This window comes from Balaenoptera borealis, assembly GCF_965194805.1.
Source record: "Balaenoptera borealis genome assembly, chromosome: 6".
NCBI lineage: Eukaryota > Metazoa > Chordata > Mammalia > Artiodactyla > Balaenopteridae > Balaenoptera > Balaenoptera borealis.
The window spans coordinates 9,013,873-9,034,671 of record NC_138863.1 but is presented as its reverse complement, the minus strand read 5'-3'; the positions used below and the strand labels follow the sequence as shown (position 1 = coordinate 9,034,671).

At 37.7% G+C, this 20,799-nt stretch overlaps 1 protein-coding gene across 14 annotated transcripts in view; it reads left to right on the top strand.

Annotated features, from left to right (window-relative positions):
* Window positions 1-20,799, top strand: part of LOC309630686 (nuclear body protein SP140-like) — a 77,295-nt gene that overhangs the window by 47,273 nt on the left and 9,223 nt on the right. For 9 of the 14 annotated variants that reach the window (XM_082396167.1, XM_082396176.1, XM_082396166.1 and 6 more), the window contains 7 exons: window positions 2,131-2,217; window positions 2,433-2,549; window positions 3,356-3,409; window positions 12,992-13,057; window positions 14,695-14,775; window positions 17,851-17,925; window positions 19,177-19,281. In XM_082396167.1, coding sequence (XP_082252293.1) covers window positions 2,131-2,217; window positions 2,433-2,549; window positions 3,356-3,409; window positions 12,992-13,057; window positions 14,695-14,775; window positions 17,851-17,925; window positions 19,177-19,281 — 585 coding nt within the window. The remainder of the gene's footprint in view (window positions 1-2,130; window positions 2,218-2,432; window positions 2,550-3,355; window positions 3,410-12,991; window positions 13,058-14,694; window positions 14,776-17,850; window positions 17,926-19,176; window positions 19,282-20,799) is intronic. The other 5 variants (XM_082396169.1, XM_082396178.1, XM_082396168.1 and 2 more) reach the window with 3 other exon arrangements.

Genomic DNA, 20,799 nt, shown 5'->3' with positions numbered 1-20,799 from the left:
TCCTGTAATTGATATCTACTCTCATAGCACTGTGGTCATAAAAGATACTTGATATGATTTCAATTTTCTAAAATTTACCAAGGCTTGACTTGTGTCCCAGGATATGATCTATCCTGGAGAATGTCCCACGAGCACTTGCGAAGAAAGTGTATTCTGTTGTTTTTGGATGAAATTTCCTATAAATATCAATTAAGTCCATCTTGTTTAATGTGTCATTTAAAGCTTGTGTTTCCTTATTTATTTTCACTTTGGATGATCTGTCCATTGGTGAAAGTGAGCTGTTAAAGTCCCCTGCTATTACTGTGTTACTGTCGATTTCCCCTTTTATGGCTGTTAGCATTTGCCTTATGTATTGTGGTGCTCCTATGTTGGGTGTGTAAATATTTACAATTGTTATATCTTCTTGGATTGACCCCTTGATCATTATATAGTGTCCTTCTTTGTCTCTTGTAATAGTCTTTATTTTAAAGTCTATTTTGTCTGATATGAGAATTGCTACTCCAGCTTTCTTTTGATTTGCATTTGCATAGAATATCTTTTTCCATCCCCTCACTTTCAGTCTGTATGTGTCCCTAGGTCTGAAGTGGGTCTCTTGTAGACAGCATATATACGGGTCTTGTTTTTGTATCCATTCAGCCAGTCTATGTCTTTTGGCTGGAGCATTTAATCCATTTACATTTAAGGTAATTATCGATATGTATGTTCCTATTACCATTTTCTTAATTGTTTTGGGTTTGTTTTGGTAGGTCTTTTCCTTCTCTTGTGTTTCCTGCCTAGAGAAGTTCCTTTAGCATTTGTTGTAAAGCTGGTTTGGTGGTGCTGAATTCTCTTAGCTTTTGCTTGTCTGTAAAGGTTTTAATTTCTCCATTGAATCTGAATGAGACCCTTGCTGGGTAGAGTAATCTTGGTTGTAGGTTTTTCCCTTTCATCACTTTAAATATGTCCTGCCACTCCCTTCTGGCTTGCAGAGTTTCTGCTGAAAGATCAGCTGTCAACCTTATAGGGATTCCCTTATATGTTATTTGTTGTTTTTCCCTTTCTGCTTTTAATATTTTTTCTTTGTATTTAATTTTTGATTGTTTGATTACTATGTGTCTTGGCATGTTTCTCCTTGGATTTAAGCTGTATAGGACTCTCTGCGCTTCCTGGACTTGATTGACTCTTTCCTCTCCCATGTTAGGGAAGTTTTCAACTATAATCTCTTTAAATATTTTCTCAGTCCCTTTCTTTTTCTCTTCTTCTGAGACACCTATAATTCGAATGTTGGTATGTTTAACGTTGTCCCAGAGGTCTCTGAGACTGTCCTTAGTTCTTTTCATTCTTTTTTCTTTATTTTTCTCTGTGGTAGTTATTTCCACTATTTTATCTTCCAGGTCACTTATCCGTTCTTCTGCCTCAGTTATTCTGCTACTTATTGCTTCTAGAGACTTTTTAATTTCATTTATTTTGTTGTTCATCATTGTTTGTTTGCTCTTTAGTTCTTCTTGGTCCTTGTTAAACGTATCTTGTATTTCCTCCATTCTATTTCCAAGGTTTTGGATCAACTTTTCCAAGATTTTGGATCATCTTTATTTCCAAGATTTTGGATCATTCATTACTCTGAATTCTTTTTCAGGTAGACTGCATATTTCCTCTTCATTTGTTTGGTCTGGTGGGTTTTTACCTTGCTCCTTCATCTGCTGTGTGTTTCTTTGTCTTCTCATTTTGTTTAACTTACTGTGTTTGGGGTCTCCTTTTCGCAGGCTGCAGGTTCGTAGTTCCCATTGTTTTTGGTGTCCGTCCCCAGTGGGTAAGGTTGGTTCAGGGGTCTGTGTTGGCTTCCTGGTGGAGGGGACTGGTGCCTGTGTTCTAGTGGGTGGGGCTGGATCTTGTCTTTCTGGTGGGCAGAGCCGTGTCTGGTGGTGTGCTTTGGGATGTCTGTGAACTTAGTAAGATTTTAGGCAGCCTCTCTGCTAGTTGGTGGGGTTGTGTTCCTGTCTTGCTAGTTGTTTGGCATGGGTGTCCAGCACTGGAGCTAGAAAGCAGTTCATTTTAGTTCAGAATATTAGTGTGCATTATGAGAGCCCCAGGAACTCTTCCCTAATCACTGTCTCAGGATCTGTGGATGGTAATTTTCCTGTTTCTCTTTAGTATCTGGCAAACTAGAAGCTCTCCAAATGAATACAGAAGGAGATTCTGAAGAGCTAACTTCTAGTCCACTATCTTATGATGGACAAGGTAATAATGAATTAAGAAAAAAAACAGAAACAAAGTTCTGGTAAAGAGAAAGGGATGAGAAAGGGGAAAAGAGAGACTTAAAGGAAGAGTCAGGTGTAGGGAGGATCAATGAAAGATTTCAGAGGAAGAAGTAGAAAAAGTGGGATCAACAAGGGTTCAGAAAAGAGGATCACTAGAGAAATGAAAAGTCTTCATAATTCACAATTTTGGCCCAGGAGCAGAGCTACCAACATCTGGAAATGAGAAGTGTTCCTGTGTTATGTGTTTCTCAAAAGACGTGCCAGGAGGTCCAGAAGGAAGTACTGAAAGTAAAGAAGCTAGTGACATGATGGGTAAGGCTACCTGAGTGTGGTGAGATGGGGGTGGCTCCACTGGTAACACAGACGCAGGTTGGGTGGTGGCAGGTGGTCCAATCCATCTCAGTATCCTGATCTCTGCATTTGCTTGACCTGATCCTTTTGGGAATAGCAAGGAAGCAAGAGATCATTATAAAATTGTGTTTAAGGGATGGCCCATGTTGATTATATATGGATGATGTAGTAGAAATACACTTTTAAAAATGGCAGTATATTGTTTATTACATCAGTATATTACTAATAAAGACTTGTGATTTACAATGTTTTCTATCCCTGTCACCCAAGAAAGTCAAGTGTATGTCCACTAGTAGATAATAGTGTCATTTTGTCACAACCTTAGAAAGGTCTCAAAAGATAACTAGTCCTGTCACTTAATTGTCAGGAGAAAAGACTTCAGATCAACTATTCTTAACCCAGCACATATTTTTGATAGATGTTCTCCAGCATGTCACTTGTTTATATAGTGATCCTATTAAGTTTTGTACGTAAGATCTTATTTAATCCTAACAAAATTCTTAAGAACTAGACAAATATCCCTGAGTAAACTGAAGTACATAGGTATTGAATAATGTTTTTCGAAGTCCCATTAAGAAATAAAGGAAGACCCGGGGCCCATCCTGGACTCTCATTTCTCAATTCAGTAGGTTTAGTTCCTTTAGAAGGAAGAGACAGATGATAACCCAAACATCTTTATAAATTCAAGCCTTCTGCAGTATGAATCATCCTAAGATTTGTAACTTTTTTTAATTCATTTTTGTTTCCTCACCACCTGTTTTTTCTAGATACTGTGGATCTTGGAAACAACTCTACTTTGGGAAAACTCAAGAGGAAAAGAAGTAAGAGTGCATACAATTTTACTTGCTTTTGATATTAAAATGAGTTTTTAAGGCCAGTTTCATTATTATTATTTATAATAATAAATATTACTAATATGACATCCCCATAAAGATGTCTATATCCTAATCTCTGGAACCTGTAATCTGTTCTCTTACATGGCAAAAGGGGTTTTTACAGATATAATTAAGATAGGGACCTTGAAAGGGGAGATTATCCTGGATTATCGTGGTGCATCCAATATCATCAAATGGGCCTTAAAAAATGAAGAACTGTTCCTGGCTGTGAAGAGAGGGAGAAGCGATTATGGAAGATAGTCACAGAGAGATGCAATATTGCTGGCTTTGCAGATGGAGGGGAGGAAAAAGGAATATGGGTGGCTCCTAGAAGCTGGGAAAGTAAAAGAAATAGATTTTCCTCTACAGCCTCCAGACAGGAATGAAGGCCTACTGAAACCTTGATTTTAGCCCAGAGAGACCCTTGTCAGACTTCTAACCGACACAACTGTAAGATAATAAATTGTTTTAAGTCACTAAATTTGAGGTCATTTGTTATGGCAGCAATAAAAGAGTAATACAGAATTTTTGGTCATTGGAAGTAGGGTGCAGCTATAATGCATTCCTGAAAATGTGGAAGTGGCTTTGGAATTGGGCAACGGCCAGAGGGACATTGGGTTATAAGAAGAACTTTAAGTAGAATGATAGAGAATGTCTAGATTGCCTTGAGCAGTTTGTTAGTAGAAAGGTGGTGCTGAAGACTCTGCTTGTGAGGACTTGGAAGTGAAGAACATGGTAGAGAAAACCTATATCATATTAGAGAATATGTAAATTGTCATGAAACCACTGTTAGTTTAAAGGTGTCACTGAAGGAAATAAGGAACATGTTTTTGGAAATTAAAGGAAAGGGGATCCTTATTATATAGTGGCAGAAAGCTCAGTGAAATTCTGTCCTGCAGTTATGCGGAAAGCAGAATTTTCTGGATATATAGCTAAGGAGATTTCTAAGTACTATGATAAAGGTGCAGCTGGTTTCATGTTGCTGCTTAGAGTAAACTGTGAAAGAGATAAGTCAAGGGAAGAACTGCTAAACAAAAGGCATCAGAACTTGATGATTTGGAAAATTCTTAGCCTCTTCAGATTGCAAAAGATGCTCAAATTAGGAGCTTCATTGTCAGGAAAATGTGCTCTGCAGTGACAAGCAAGAGTGTGGCTGTATAACTTTTTGCTAATGCCCCAGAAGTAGTGAAAAGTTAGGGTATTCAGTCATATAAAATGTTCTTTGAAGAGATTAAGTTTGTGACCCATAGATACCCTCAGCCATCTCAGCAGAAGTGAAAAATAGATATGTGAGTATACAGGAAAGATCTGTAGAAGAGACTGTTGTCTAATGGAGGAGATCCCCATGACATACATGAGAGATTGATAAGATTCCTGAAAACTTTATACCAACAGAAACGGAGATGTCCTTTTTCTAGTCCCTGGAACCAGTAACCTGTTACTTCACCTGGCAAAAGAGACTTTGATGGTGTGATTAAGTTAAGGATTTTGAGATGCAGAGATTTTTCTAGATTATCTGGGTGGCCCCAATCAAATCACAGGGGTCCTTAAAATCAGAAAACCTTTCCTGCTATGGAGAGAGGGATATGTGACTATAGAATAATGATCAGAGAGATACAATGTGGCTGGCTTTGAAGATGAAGGCAGGGAGCCATGAGCTAAGAAATGTGGGCAGCCTTCAGAAGCTGGAAAAGGTAAAGAAATGAATTATCCCCTACAGCTTCCAGAGAGGAACAGAGCTCTATGGATTCTTTGATTTTAGCTCAGTGAGACTTATATTTTTTCAAAAATTTTGTTGTTTTTAAAATTTTAAAATATATGCTCTTTGTAAATTTTGATTGATGTATATCTTTCCAGATTTTTCTATGCATGTATTAACACATTTATATCATATACTAACACATTATGTCATAAATCTATTCTTACTGTTACATTTCCCTTAGTTTAAATCAGTATATCATGCACAGACATTATAAACATTTAACATTTTGCCAAACTTAATTGTAAAAAGTTTCATTTCATTCTGCTTTAATTTGCATTGCTCTCATTTTTGTTGTGGTCGAGCACTTTTCATTTGTTATTGGTTGTTTGTTTTCCTTTTTCTAAAACTGGCTGATGAAAATAAATAAATAAATTTAAATGGCTGGTGTGTATGCCTTGCCCAGTATTGCTATTTTTTTTTTCACCATGCTGAACAAGATAGGAATATATATATATATAAAATTTTGCCTATGTGTGTGGTTAGTATTTTGTCTCGTTTGGTGTTATTCTCTTAGGTTTGTTTATAGCATATTTTGTTCTAGAGAAATTTGAAAATTTTATGTAGTAAGATCCATCAGGGTTTTCCTTTATGGCTTCTAGGTTTTGTTTACAATGTACAAAGATATTTTCCATCTCAAGATTTTTAAAATATTTATATTTGCTTCTAGAATATTTGAAGTACTTAGTGCTTTTAAATGCTTAAATCTATTATTCACATAGGATTCACCTCTTTGTGTGTGATGTGAGATAGTAATTACAAGGAATAACACCAACACTTTTTTTTAAATTGAAGTATAGTTGATGTACAATATTATATGTTACAGGTGTACAATATAGTAATTCACAGTTTTTAAAAGTTATACTCTATTTATAGTTATTATAAAATATTTGCTATATTCCCCATGATGTACAATATATTCTTGTAGCTTGTTTTATACCTAATAGTTTGTACCTCTTAATCCCCATCCCTATATTTCCCCTACCCTCTTTCTTCTCCCCACTAGTAACCACTAGTTTGTTCTCTATATCTGTGAGTCTGCTTCTTTTTTGTTATATTCAACTACTTTGTTCTGTTTTTTTAGGTTCCAAATATAAGTTATATAATACGGTATTTGCCTTTCTCTGTCTGACTTATTTCACTTAGCATAATTCCCTCCAAATCCATCCATATTGCTGCAAATGGCAAAATTTCATTCTTTTTTTATGGCTGAGTAGTATTCCATAGTATATATATATATACACCACATCTTCTTTTTCCATTCATCTGTCGATGGACACTTAGGTTGCTTCCATATCTTGGCAGCGTAAATAACGCTGCTATGAATATTGGGATACATGTATCTTTTCGAATTAGTGTTTTTGTGTTCTTTGGCTATATGCCCAGGAGTGGGATTGCTGGGTCATATGATAGTTCTATTTTTAGTTTTTTGAGAAACCCCCATACTTTTTTCCACAGTGGCTGCACCAACTTACATTCCCTCCAACAGGGTAGGAGGGTTCCCTTTTCTCTACGTTCTTGCCAACTTTGCTATTTGTATTCTTTTTGATGATAGTCGTTCTGACAGGTGTGAGGTGGTATCTCATTGTGGTTTTGATTTTCATTTCTCTGATGATTAGCGATGTTGAACACCTTTTCATGTGCCTATGAACACCAACACTTTTTTCTTCATGATTTTAATGCCCTTTTGCGCCTTTTCCTGTATTCACAGATCTGTGTCTGACTCTACTCTGAAATGCTGGTCAGTTTATTTTATTTTTTTAAATAAATCTTTATTGGAATATAATTGCTTCACAATACCGTGTTATCAAGTTGGTTTAATTACATTGCTTTAAAGTAAAATTTTCTATTCCTACTTGTTATACTTTTTTTTTTAACAAAGGAAAAAAGTGAAAAAGTATAATGAGAAGCAAGAGAAAAGGAGGTTTCAGAATTTCAGTAATTCTGGCTCCCTCACTGTGCATGAATTTTAGAATCAATCAAGATTTCCTCTTAATACCTCCCCAACTGCATTGGAACTTTGAAAATAATTCAATTTGGAGATAAATCTGGGTAGAAATAGCGTTTTGACACGGAGAATGAACTACTCATTTATTCAGATCACCTTTTATGTTCTTCAACAAAGTTTTAGTTTTTTAAATAGATCTTGCACATTTTTACTTTCCTTGTCAGCTTTACTGAGCTATAATTTTCTATAATAGCACTCATCACTGTTAAGGTATGATTGGATGAGTTTTAACAAACTAACCTCGTCACTTCTTTAAAATTTGTTGAAAGTTCCTTTGCATCCTAATTTATGTCAATATTTGTGAATGTTCTGTGCCACTTAAAAATAGTGTGCATTGAACTATTTCTTGGGATCTGGCCTCTCCCCATAAACAGAGTCTTTATCAAGCACAACTTTGTTATTTGGTTCTTCTAAATCTTCTAAAGTAGCTTATATTCTTTCTATCAGGTTTGTATTTAGGTGATGTAAGTTCTCCCACATGGTTGTGTATTTGCCTCCTCACTACTCTGTTGTTTTACTTTAAATACTTTGAGGCTATTCATGACTGTATAACTTAGTGGATTTTTTCCTTTTATTATTATACAGTGTTCCTCTTTATCCCTATTAATGCTTTTGATCTTTAAATCTCTTTTTCAGGGTGCTGATAGTGTTCCATGAACTTTTATGTTTTATGTTTTTGAAGTTTTTTACTCCCTTTGCATTAAGCCCTTTTTTGCAGCTTTGTTTTAGGCCTCATGTAACAACACTTAGCTTTTTCTAAACTTCTCTGATAATCCTCATCTTTTAATGGTTAAATTTTATTTGTTTACATTTATTTTGATTCCTAATATATGTGGACTTATATATTCTATATCACTGTTCATCTTTGTTTTTCTGTGTTTTTGTGTCTCTTTCCTACTTTCAAATGGACTGAGATAGAATTCTGTAGTCCACCTTTTTTCCCTGCTGCTTTGGTGATTAGAGATAAATTTCTGTAGTCTTTTTAACCATGCCCCAATCCCCAAAGATGACAAGGATCTTAGCATGGATTCACTACAGTTTGACCATCCATCTCTACCATTTAGCTATTGTTTAACATTTTATTTTCTTTTAATTACAATTTTGAAACTATTAATATTATGATTTTTGCAGTTGATATTTACTTAAATTAAAATTTTTAAAAATCATTTTATGTACTCATCATTGTTTCTTTTCTTTGATTTTGCTTTTTGTCTAGCTGGATTAAATCCTTCGGTTCTTTTAGTGAGTGGTCTCTAAGTGGTAAATTTTTCAAGTGTTGTATGTGCAAATTTGTCTTTTTTTTTGATAGACCCAAGGTTAAAATTTCTAGGTTGACTTTTATTTTTCATTAGTAAAGTGTTTACTACATTGTCTTCTAGAATCTGTTTTGTGACTGATGCAAATTCCTCTTTTATTGTGATTGTCATTTCTTGGTAAATAATCTGTCCTTTCTCTCTAAAAGCTCTTTCTCCAACACTGAATAATGGAAAATTTAAATTTAGAGAAAACTTGGGAGAATTTTACAGTAAACACCAGAATACTTTAACGTAGATTCACAATTGACATTGTACTATTCTTGCTTTATCAGATTTCTTTCCATCTATCCATTTCTCTATATATCCACTAACCCATCTTCAAGTTTGAAACATTTCAAAGTTGCAGACGTCAGTACCCTTCTCCCCAAATACTTCAGCATGTACATCATTAACTAGAGTTCAATAGTTGTTTGCAAGATAAAGTTTATAATGAAATGTACTAATACTAAGTGTACCATTGATGGGTTTTAATAAATGTATTCTCCCATGTAATCCAAATCCTTATCAGGATACAGAACATGACCATCATCCTGGAAACAACCCTTATGCCCTTTCTGGTATATCCTTATCCCTCACTCATCAGTGGCAACCACTATTCTTATTTTTTTCATGATAACTTAATTTGGCTTGGTATAAAACTTTATATATGATTTTAGAGCATGTTCTCTTTTGGTATAAGGTTTATTCCACTCAGCATAATGTTTTTGAGATTTATCCATATTGTTGAATATATCAGTAGTTTGTACCATTTTGTCACAAGATAAGTTACATTGTATGACTATACCATATTTTGTGTATACTTTCTTCTATTAATTGACACCACAAGTGTTTCCAGTTTTGGGCTAATATGAAAAAGCTGCAATGAACATTCTTGTAGAAACCTTTCTGTGGCTCTATGCCTTTATACCTCTTGTATAAATTCCTATAAATGAAATTGCTGAGATATAGGCTAGGTGCATCCGTTTTTTTGTCTCCCTAAACCCACATAGGGGTTAGTAATATGGCACACACAAGCTGTGCCCAAGTTGAGGAATACCCCCAGTCTTAGAAGGGGGTTACTAGCAAACCTGCACGAAACTTATCCATGAGGGAGACATTATATTATTAGCTGGAATTTAAGAAAATTTTACTATTCTGGAATATTTCTAAGGAGGGAGACATTCTCTATTTTATATTGGTCATGAAACAAATCTGCACTCTGACCTGGAAGGCTACACTATCTCTAGCTTCCAAAGCTGTTAGCTGTTCAAAGATCCTTGAAAAGATACTCTCAGCCATGTGGAAATGCCACAGAACCACCCCTCCACCCCAACAAATTCACCTCACACATCAGATTCTGGCAAGTTTCCCCATGAAGATACCATTCCACCAGCCACCCTGATTAATCCAACAAATGTAGGCTAGGACAAAATCCATTCAATTTATTTCCTGCTGCATTTAACGAATTTCATAAACCATAAATGCCTTAGGTCTCTAATGACCACCCCTAAGGTGTAATTCTCCACGTTTGCGTGAGAGAGGCAAGTGAATGCCTGGCTTTCACACAAGAAATACAGTCCCAAGGGCACACATGGTGCCCCTGGAAGGGAAACATTTACAGTGGTTGAGGTCTCCTAATGGGACATACATCAGCCAGGGGGAAGGTGGACAGTATCTCCAGGGTGGGCCCCTGGCCAACCGTAAGCCTTAAAGTTCCCAGTTCTGTTCATTGCGTCTAGTCCTTGATTGGGAGGGCAGACACTTCCTGAGGACAGTCCATCTGATCCGTCCTCTTTGTCCATGACACCAACCAGATGGTGTTCATTCTTCACCCCCCACCATAGAATGACTGAGAATGGGGGTGGGGGTGATGTCTGGAGGGATTCTGCATGGGATATGCAGACGCTTGGACCAGCTCCTTTTCCTGTATCTGGTGAATAGTAGATTCTGCATCTTTGTAGTGGAAGAGCTGTACCGAGCATTTTCCTTCTGCAAGAAGGATTCAGGGAAGTTCTGAAAGATGGATATTATTAATGTACCTCCATCCCCTGTACCTTCTAGAGCTTATGGGATTCCCTCCTCAGATGCCTGGAGTTTTCCTCTTCCTTCACTGCTGCAAAATCTGTGTATAACATTCCAGTGGCTGGGACTTTCATATTTCTTTCCCAATCATTTCTTATTCCCACTCAGACCCCTTTCATTCAGAATAGTCAGATACAAGTGGGGCAAAGGCACTTTCATAAAATAACCAGAATTAAATCTGAATCCCTTAGGCCCTCCAAGGCTGTGCCTTCCAGGCTGGTTGGGGAAAGAGTGAGGCATGATTCCCAGGCATGTTCGAACAGAATCCTGGATTTTCAGAATTGGCCTATATAATACCATTAACCCCTCACCACTTTGTCCTGATCATCATCCAGGAAGGAGCTGATCCCTTTCTGGGGACAGCTGCCTTCAGTAACCAAAGAGCCTTACAGAGGTGTATGGACAGGAGATGAGGGATGTGGGCCAGATAGTCAGTGCACTGTGAAGAGCTCTTTTGTTAAAGGGCACATCATTGTCAGACTGCAGTGGTCCAGGCAGCCAGGTTCAAGATACCCATGACTTTCTAGGGTCACAGTGGTACGGCCAGAGTCAGCTGGTCTGTAAGCGGAAGCATAGACCATGTTGTGGCACCACCCATAACCCCAAAAGCATCCTGAAGCCTGGTCAGGCAGGAGCAGGTAGAGGCAAAGGCCCTTGCGATGTGGCTCCCCCAGCGTGGGACAAATGAGCCAGCTTCTAGCAGGAGTCACGAGCCTGGCGGTCAGCCATAACCCTTGCATCAGTATCATGATGTCAGCCTCCGTCAGTAAAGACCAGGCACCAGGGCATTCCCATGAGGGGCCCAGACTGGTCAATCAGCACCACGGTTCATTTCCACAATCACTGCCCCAGAGATCGGTGTCCCTACTCTGCCAGTCTGTAGTTTTCCACATGGCCGACCAAGCTTGTAGCTTATGTGCAAAAGCCCAGTCATCTGACTTCCGCCAACCAGAGGAGTGACCACATCCGCTTTGGTTCTGCCAAGCTGGCTCTGAGGCCAAACAGCCACAGTGGCCCAGTGGACTTCGGCTGTCAGCTTAGCCAAGCATCAGTGCACCAGGCCCAGGCCTCTGGGGAATCTTGGTGAATTAAAGACCTCAGTGAGGCTGAGATTTGCTTCAGGCTGTGAAGTAGAATAGAAAGCCAAGGTGCCACTGGGGCGGTCGCTGCATTCTCTTTTTTTCTTTTCTTTTTTAATTGATTATAATTGATTTACAATATTGTATTAGTTTCAGGTGTACAGCAAAGTGATCCAGTTATATATATATATTTTTCAGATTCTTTTCTATTATAGGTTATTACAAGATATTGAGTATAGTTCCCTGTGCTATACAGTAAATATAGCTTGTTGTTTATCTATTTTGTATATAGTAGTAACTGTTAATCCCATACTCCTAGTTTGTCCCTCCGTACTCCTTTTCCCTCTGGTAACCATAAGTTTGTTTTCTATGTCTGTGAGTCTATTTCTGTGTTGTAAATAAGTTCATTTGTATCATTTTTTTAGATTCCACATATAAGTGATATCACATGATATCTGTGTTTCTCTGACTTACTTCACTTAATATGATAATCTCTAGATCCATCCATGTTGCTGCAAATGTCATTTTGTTCTTTTTTATGTATGAGTAATATTCCATTGTATAGATATACCACATCTTTATCCACTCATCTCTTGATGCACACTTAGGTTGTTTTCATGTCTTGACTACTGTAAATAGTGCTGCTATGAACACTGGGGTGCATGTATCTTTTTGAATTAGAGTTTTTATCTTTTCCGGATATATGCCCAGGAGTGGGGTTGCTGTATCATATGGTAGATCCAGCATTCTTGAATATAGCATTTCCATTTGAAGAGCCAGGCTTTTTGGCCCTTCCTGCCTTGTAAGTCAGCACTGAGCTAGATACTTGCCCAGCACCAGTGGTCTTCCCACATTCACACATGTTCATATCACACACAAGAAAGCAAAACACAACACAAAATCCACTCTCCTTAAGTCCTCTGGGAATTTCAGGCACTATATTAAACATAAGTGAGAAGATTTGTGTTACAACTGCAAGAATACAGAGATTATTTAATGGCAGTTCTCCGTATTAAAGTTGAGAATGCCTCCCAAATTTAGAGCATTTGAATTTACATAAAAACACTTGAAAAGGGAACAAATTGATATTTGTTCAAGAGAAAGTCATCTCCTATAGTCTCCAAATCTACACAGGGTAAAATATAGCTCAAAATCAACCTCACACTGCTACACTGGTAGTTAAGAAATTTGCCCCATTCTTGTGAACTAAGGTCTGAAAAAAATACTTGAAAACTACTGATATATAGGGCTTTGAGAATTATATTTACAGCTCTAAGTAATTAACTTTATTATGTTTTTTTTAAGAAAAAAAGAAAGGGCATTCCTGGACAAGAGTAAAAATGAAATATCAGAGAAACATACATCAAAAAGGTAAGCAGCAAAGTGAAGTAGTCACACCTGTTCGGTTTATAAGGCACTGACTGCTTATTGTCTTCTTGCAGCCTGCAGTCTCTTGAGGACAATAATAGTTTCCTAGCTACTATGTCAGTCAGGATATAGGCCAAGACATTTTAACAAAGAGGCCCAAAAATACAGTGGCTTCAACAAAATGGTTTATATCTCACGTGTGTAATAGTCCAGAGCTAAATGCTACCGAGACACTGCCATCCTCAATATGTGGCTTCTTTCCTAGGTCAAGAAACATTAATTTGGAGAGATGTTCTAAAGGCTAAATGAATAAAGCAGACTGTATGTGTATGTGTGTGCATGTGTGTGTGTGTTAAAGAAAATATATGTATAAGCATTATTTGTTTTCATATCTCTATAAATCCTTATTTATACATATTTATCAATCTATATATGGAGGGAGACATAGATATAGACATATAGGAAAATCAATGTCAGTACATCCATAAAAATATATGCAGTAGTTGAATTTGGTCATTGGAATATAGGTGATGTTTACATTTTTATTTGTGTTTTTTAAAGGTATGTGTATATACTCAAAATATTAAACATGTTCAACTATTGTAATGGAAAAGTGTCATTTAAACAGTAAAATATGCAAAAGAAAAGTCTAACAAGTTAATTGTGGCTATCTCCAGATGGTGATGTTTCATGCAATTTTTATTTTCTGAGTTTCCAATAACGTGTATATATTACTTCTAATCAGACCCCTGAAATCTTGTTCATTTTAGTAGTGGTTTAAGGAACAAATTTTCTCTAGACAATGAGGGCTAGACTTCAGTTTCCACATGATTTCCGATTTTGAATCACTAGATCTATACAAGATTTTAGAGTCCAATTAAAATTTATTAATTTTCACTAATCTATATATCTTACATTCTTGTCAATTTACATGGCTGCACTATTAGTGAATGTGTATAATATTGTTCAGAAAGAAAGAAAGTGGTTTCATCCATTTTAAGAATGCATATTTTAAAAACACTAAATATTTGTATTTAATCATCATGACATTTTCATTTAGGTCTATGTGTCCATACATAAATTCTAAACCACTTTTTTCCAAAGTATAATGAAATCTTGTATGTACTTTAAAAGTGGTCCCTCGTAAGTAGAGAATGCTCTGGACACCTGCTTGAGATCCCTTGCCATAACTTTCTTTCTTGTCTGAGTGTATAGTGCAAGGGGGTTCAGAATTCAAACCCATATTCCCTCACTTGCTTTTTTCTTTTTTTTTTTGATACTTCTGAATTGAACTCTTTTCAACACATGTTCAGTGGTAGATTGATACATTTCTTATGTATTTTTACAATTAGACAGCCATAAGTTATGGTATTGTACTTTGTAATACACAGCTTATAAAGCACTTTCAAAAAACTTTAACACTTGATCTTCTGTGATAATATAGAACAACAATAGTAGGTCTATGTTATGGAGGAAGAGACAGGGACAGAGGTTTAAGTGGATTTTCCTGGGTTTCTGGTTCCTAGTTGATGTTTTATTTCCACTATATTATACTCTCTCATAAAATTCCTCGCTTGCTTTTCGTTTCACATGTCAGCTGCTGTTTGCATAACTCTGTATTTTCCCCTGCCTACCCCTAGACAACAGCAACGCTGCTGGCCACCTGGCCTCGAGTGGAAAGAAGGTGAAAATGCATCTGCAGGACCCTGCCAAAATCAGGCGTAAGATTGTTTGTGCCACTTCTATTTTGCCCTGGGGATCAATAGAAATTTTGTTAAAGTTTTGAGGAACACAGATCTTCCTTAATTTTTTACTAGTCAAGCTTACCAGTCAATTTGAGAGCCATGAAATCTTTAGAAAGCAACCCATTTGGAGCCAGGATTGTAAATTATTTGCATTTATATCATAGCTCTTATCTGCCCGGGACCTAATTATTTTTTCCTCTGAGTTTTATCTGTTTTTCATGAAAATTCCTTTACCTTATATTATTGGTTTATTAAAATGACTAGTTTTTGTAAATTGTAAACAGAAAGTAAGTTCATTCTCTCATTGCCCTTTCAGATCTACCTTCTAGGTGAGTTTTTCCTATCTTGGGCAGGTCATAGCATTTTTCTGTTCCCTTTTCACAGGAATAAGAGTCTTTTTCCAGTTATTGGGGGTCCTTTCAGGCCTGGTATTAAAACTTAAGTATTTTCTCCAATTCAAAGCACCTCCCTGCCTTCCGCCTGAGCAAGCTTGGTCTGGAACACCTGCAGTGGAGAGGTGGCATAATCGGGGTCTTCTCTCATTCTCTCTTGGCTCTACTCCCACTCAAGAGCTGCTGGCTTGAGCCCATTCAGGATTGGGGAAGTGGATGAGAGAGGAGAGAGAAGAGTGTGGAAGTGTCTTACCTGACAGGCACAGCTGTGAGATGACACTGGATAAGGAAAGGGCACAATCGCTAGCTCTTTCCTCCATGAGATGCTTTCATTAACTCCGCGGTGAGGGAAGAGGCACCAGCTTGATTTTTTGGAAAGAAGTGTAGCCTGGATATGAGTGAAGAGCTAGGGCCGCCATAATCTGTTCCACTAATACTTTGGACGGTCGCATTGGTGGTTCGGTGCATTGCCTTTGGATGTAGGCTGTGAAGTAAGGTGACCAACTCGACCCGGTTTGCCCAGGACTTTCCAAGTTCTGCCACTGAAAGTCCTGCATCCTGGATACCCCTTAGTCCTGAACAGACTGGGGCAGTTGGTCACCCTTTTTGGCACTTAGAGAATTGTTCTCAACTGTTGGGACTTAGTTCTACTAAGATTTTGAGAAAACAGTATTAAATTTAAAATTGTCACATTTACTTCTAGAGGTTAATACCAAACATAACAATTAAAAAAAATAACCTTAGATTATAATCTGATTGCCATATTATTTATTAGGGTTTGTTATGGGGTTTCAGTGTTATTAAATGGGTACTACAGCCTGGGGACATAGAAATAGTTAAATCCTGCCTTGCTCAGCCAATCTGTTTTGAAAGTAAAATACAATAGCACTATATTATGAATTAGTGGGTTTTAAGCTCCAAATCTCCTTTTACTAGAAGCTTTAGACTAGAATGGACTTCAATGTATTTCCTTTTTCTCCCTACAAATATTAGGCCTAACAGATTTGATGAAAGGTAAATCCAACATACCTACTACCCAGGAAAGATATAACCAGAAGCAACAGATAGAAACAGAGAGCAAGAAAGAACTCTGCATTTGCTTGACTGTCCAAGGTTGTAATCAGAGCTTTAGTGCCAAGCCAAACTGGAATATGGGAGAGGCAAGGATGAGATGTCTGGATCTCTTCTCACTGGGCTGTGAGCATGGACCTTTAGAAGAGGAGGGAGGAATGAGAAAGAGAACCAGAAATATCATGGTCTTCTAGAGTATTCCACCACTTTGGCATCTTGGGTGAGAGAGGAGGTGCGGAGAGCCTCAGAAAGCCATACCTGGGTGGGTGACTTGCTATTGCCTGGTGAACCCACCTTCCAGAGGAAGGAAGTGAGAGGGAGTCAAAAGATTAATCTGCCTCTTTAAGAACTGCAATTCTGTCTTGTTAGTGGTTCTCCTTAGCCCATGGCTATACTATCCAAGTCTTCTACTTTCTTACGTTTAGAAATTTCTTTAAGTTTTAAGATTTCTTAAACTTAAGATTTCTTAAGTTTAGAAATCTCTGTAGGCCTCTTGTTTGAGATTCTATTATCTTGTTAGAGATTCTGTTATCTTGTTAAATAATAACAGGGTGACAACTTGCAAAGTTGTGACTTGTTTGATCTTCTGATAAGGTCTAATCATCATTTGTCCCATGAGGCCATTTTGATCTTGAGGAAATGAAAACCCTCTCAGTAACTGTTTAGTCTAAAGACCAGAAAGTGGGATTATTTTTCCAACCAATGTGTCCATTTTGGGTTTGACTGAAGGAAAGAGTCTTTTTACTTTGCTGGTCTGATATATGCTCATAATCTGCTTAGAGTTTACAGCAGTTAGGAAGGAGTAGTCTGGAAAATATTTCTTCTTGGGCTCTGTATTACCCCACCCAGTACCACCAGATGGTGGTCATTTGATGGTAGGCATTGAACACAGAAAGGAGGAAATGAATTTATCTTCCTACCCTAGAAAATAAAACACATGTGAATGATAGCAAACATACTGAGATGAATATCCACAGTCAATTAACTTGTAAATGGCAGAACATCCTCTGCTGCAACATCTACTGAGTCAGTCCTTAATTACTATTTGAAATCAAGGTTTTGGAGGACTCAGTTCTACCCATTCTCTTGATTAGACTTCTTCTTGTTAGTTTCTTCAATTCTAATATCTTTGTCTAAACCCAGGTGGACAAAACTCTTGGTCACATTACTAAAACTTTCAACACAAATGTACAAATAACTTCATTCTAGGTGATGTGCAGGACATGTGTCTCACCTGTGAAGCCCACCATAGGGTTTCCCTTAACTCACTGCCTTTAATTGTACATTAGTAGATGTACAATTGGCATCTATTAAGCACTCAACACATGGCTGCTTGAGACATAAATAAAATGCTGATTTCTATTATTTGTTTGTTTTACTAATGTGAGACAATGAAAAGTAAAACATAAGATGAGTCTAAGATTTGCCATCTAATTCTTGGTGCTTAAGGACTAGGCATTATATATTTTTCTTTGTGCATTAGACAGGCTTTTGGGAAGTTACATTTCAATGGAAATTCTGTAAAGCACTAATATACACAATGCAACTGCATGTCTGTGACTGTGATTCTATTTTTCTATTTTCTCAGGGAGAAGGAGAGGCAGACAGAGACGCCACTTAACTCATAGTGGCAGAGTCCTACAGAAAAAAGTTAAGTCAAGAGGTAAAGAAGAAAAGGGGAATACACACTCAATAATTATGCAGCTAATTTCCTGTGCTTTACTCTGTGTTTTTACTGATAAATCCATTTCCCTAATTGCTTTATGTAGCTTTACTAACTGTTGGAAAACGTATATGATTTGGTCTATTTTCAAAATGTGTATGAAAGAAAAAGATAATTCCACAAACAAGTAACTTGGTGACAGATCTAAACCAGACCCAATGGGTCCAGGGGCTACCACAGAGATGCTGTCTTCGCTGAACTGACAACTTTCAAGCTGGAAATAGTCTGCTTTCATATAAAGGGCACATATACCACCCACACATTATTTAGCAGACCCTTTTCCTGCTACACAGAGAGTCAGAGGTTGCACACCACGGGTGGCCTGGAGTGGTAGTCAGAAGTCTGTCATTCTCTTCTTCTGACTGTGTGGGCTTGGACCTGTCACTTGACAGCTTTTACTTCAACTTCTTCATCTGTAAAGCAAGAGAGTGAATTAGGCCCCCACCATCCTTCTCAGTTCATCCCAGTTCTACTAGCCTACTACCTCAAAACTGGACCATGGACAGCTCCCCCTCTTCCCATCATAGCTCTAAAACATTGGCTGGAGGGTCAACATCAGTTACACATCCTCCTTGAGCTAGTTTGAAGACCTTTCACCCCTACTTCTGTGGAATCAGGTCTCTAGCAGCCCTCCCCCCACCCATGCAACTTGCAGATTATCCTAGAGCTTCCTGAACTCCTCTTTCAGCTAAGGAGAAAGCCGATGTGAGGGAGAAGTGAACCAAAGCAGAGAACACAAAAAGAAGGCAGACATCACCTCCATTAGGTTCCCCCATCATTACTCTCTCTCTGCTCACTAACCAGAGCTCAAATAGGGAGATGCAAGTACAGTCTCTCACTTTGCTCCAGCCACCTAACTGCAGTGAAATAGTAGAACATGATGCAGCTGTATGTTTCATTGTCATGTAAGAATCAGTGGGGCTGACTGGCCTGGGAGCTAAGACACTTTTACTGAAGCCCGATTTCTCTGCTAACACATTCTGTTTTGTGTGAGATTTGAGGGATGAGGTAGAGGTAGACATTCTGTAGTTATGTATCAAAAATGCCACTTGGAAGAAAGACTTTGACTCTAGAGATTTATGGAATAAAGCTTTCTAAGTTCCTCCATACCTTTATAGGAACAAACTCAGCATGGGAGAAGCAGTATGTGTGCAATTGAAAATGAGACAATGAAGGAATCTTCTCTTTCAGGGCAAAGAAAGCACAGATATGAAAAAGTGGATTTTCACTCTCAGATACTTCCTGTGACCTGTGGTAAGGTGAAGGGGATGTTACATAAGAAGAAATTGGAAGAAGGTGGGTTTTATGGTCTATTTGCAACACCTATCTGAAGAGATCACGAGAAGTAATGGAATTATCCATGTGAATTACACATAGTTGAAGGAATTGGGACAATGGTTTGGCTTGAGAGAAGGAGGAAGGGATCCCTAAGTTGCTATTTTCACACTTTAAGAAATCATGCATATTAGGTGCTTACTCCCATGTGAAAGTGTCCATGGGGAGGCCAAAGAGAAATGAAGCAGAAATAAAAGGGAAGAGGCCCTCAGCCTCCAACTTCATATCCTCTCTCCCTCTGGATGATTGTCACCAGGGCAGGTGCTTGATGTAGTAAGGATAGAACAGAATTCAGAATCAGACAACCTGAGTCCCAGCCTCAGCTATGCCGAGAGGGACTGATTCAGCTGAGTAGAGAATGGGACCTTTCTGACCCTGAAATTCTTCATCTAAAGAAGAAATCATTAAAAACCTGCTTCATGGTGTAGCTGTGAGGAATTAATGTACATAATTGAGGTAAGGTATTTAAACAGCTTAACCGAGATACAATTCACCACTGAGAGTGTACAACTCAATGTTGAGTTTTATTTGTATATTCACAAGATGGTACAGCCGTCACCACAATCTAATTTTAGAATATTTTTGTCAGAATATTTTTTCACTAAAGGAAGCTCCATGTCTATTAGCAATCAATGCCCATTCCCACCTAACCCCACCCCACCACCCAGCCCTAAACTGGGCTAATCTATTTTCTCTCCACTAATCTATTTTCTGCTCCATAAATTGGCCTATTCTAGGTATTTCATTTAAATGGAATCATATAATACGTGCCCTTTTGGGACTGGCTCTCTCACTTAAGATTATGTTTTCAAGATTCATCCATGTAATAGTATGTATTAGTACTTCATTCCTTCTTATTGCCCAATAATATAATATTCCAGGGTATGTATATACCATATTTTGTTTATCTTTTCATCAGCTTGGATTGTTTCCACTCTTTCACTATTATGAATAATGCTGTTTTGAACATTCATGTACAAGTTTTTGTGTGAACATATGTTTTTAATTCTTTTGGGTATATACCTAGGAGTGGAATTGCTGGTTCATATGATGATTCCATGTTTAACCTACTGAGGAAACACCAAAATGTTTTCCACAGTGGCTGTACTGTTCTATATTCCCACCAGCAATGTATGAGGGCTCCCATTTCTCTACTTCCTTGCCAACACTTGTTATTGTCTGACTTTTCTATGATGGCCGTCTTAGTGGGTGTGAAATGGTATCTCATTGTGGGTTTGACTTGCATTTCTCTAATGACTAGTGATGTTAAGCATATGATTATCTTTTATACATAACTTAAATTTTCCATTGGATAGCATTTCACAATTATTTTTAATATCAGCTATCCATGATTTCAGGGATGGGAAAATCTCTGCTCAATAATGCCATTAAACTGGATGAAAAGTGTAATAAAGGGCACAGATACTGCTGTGGTGCCGTTCTGAGCCGCAGAGCCCCCATGGGAGATCTTAGTCCCAA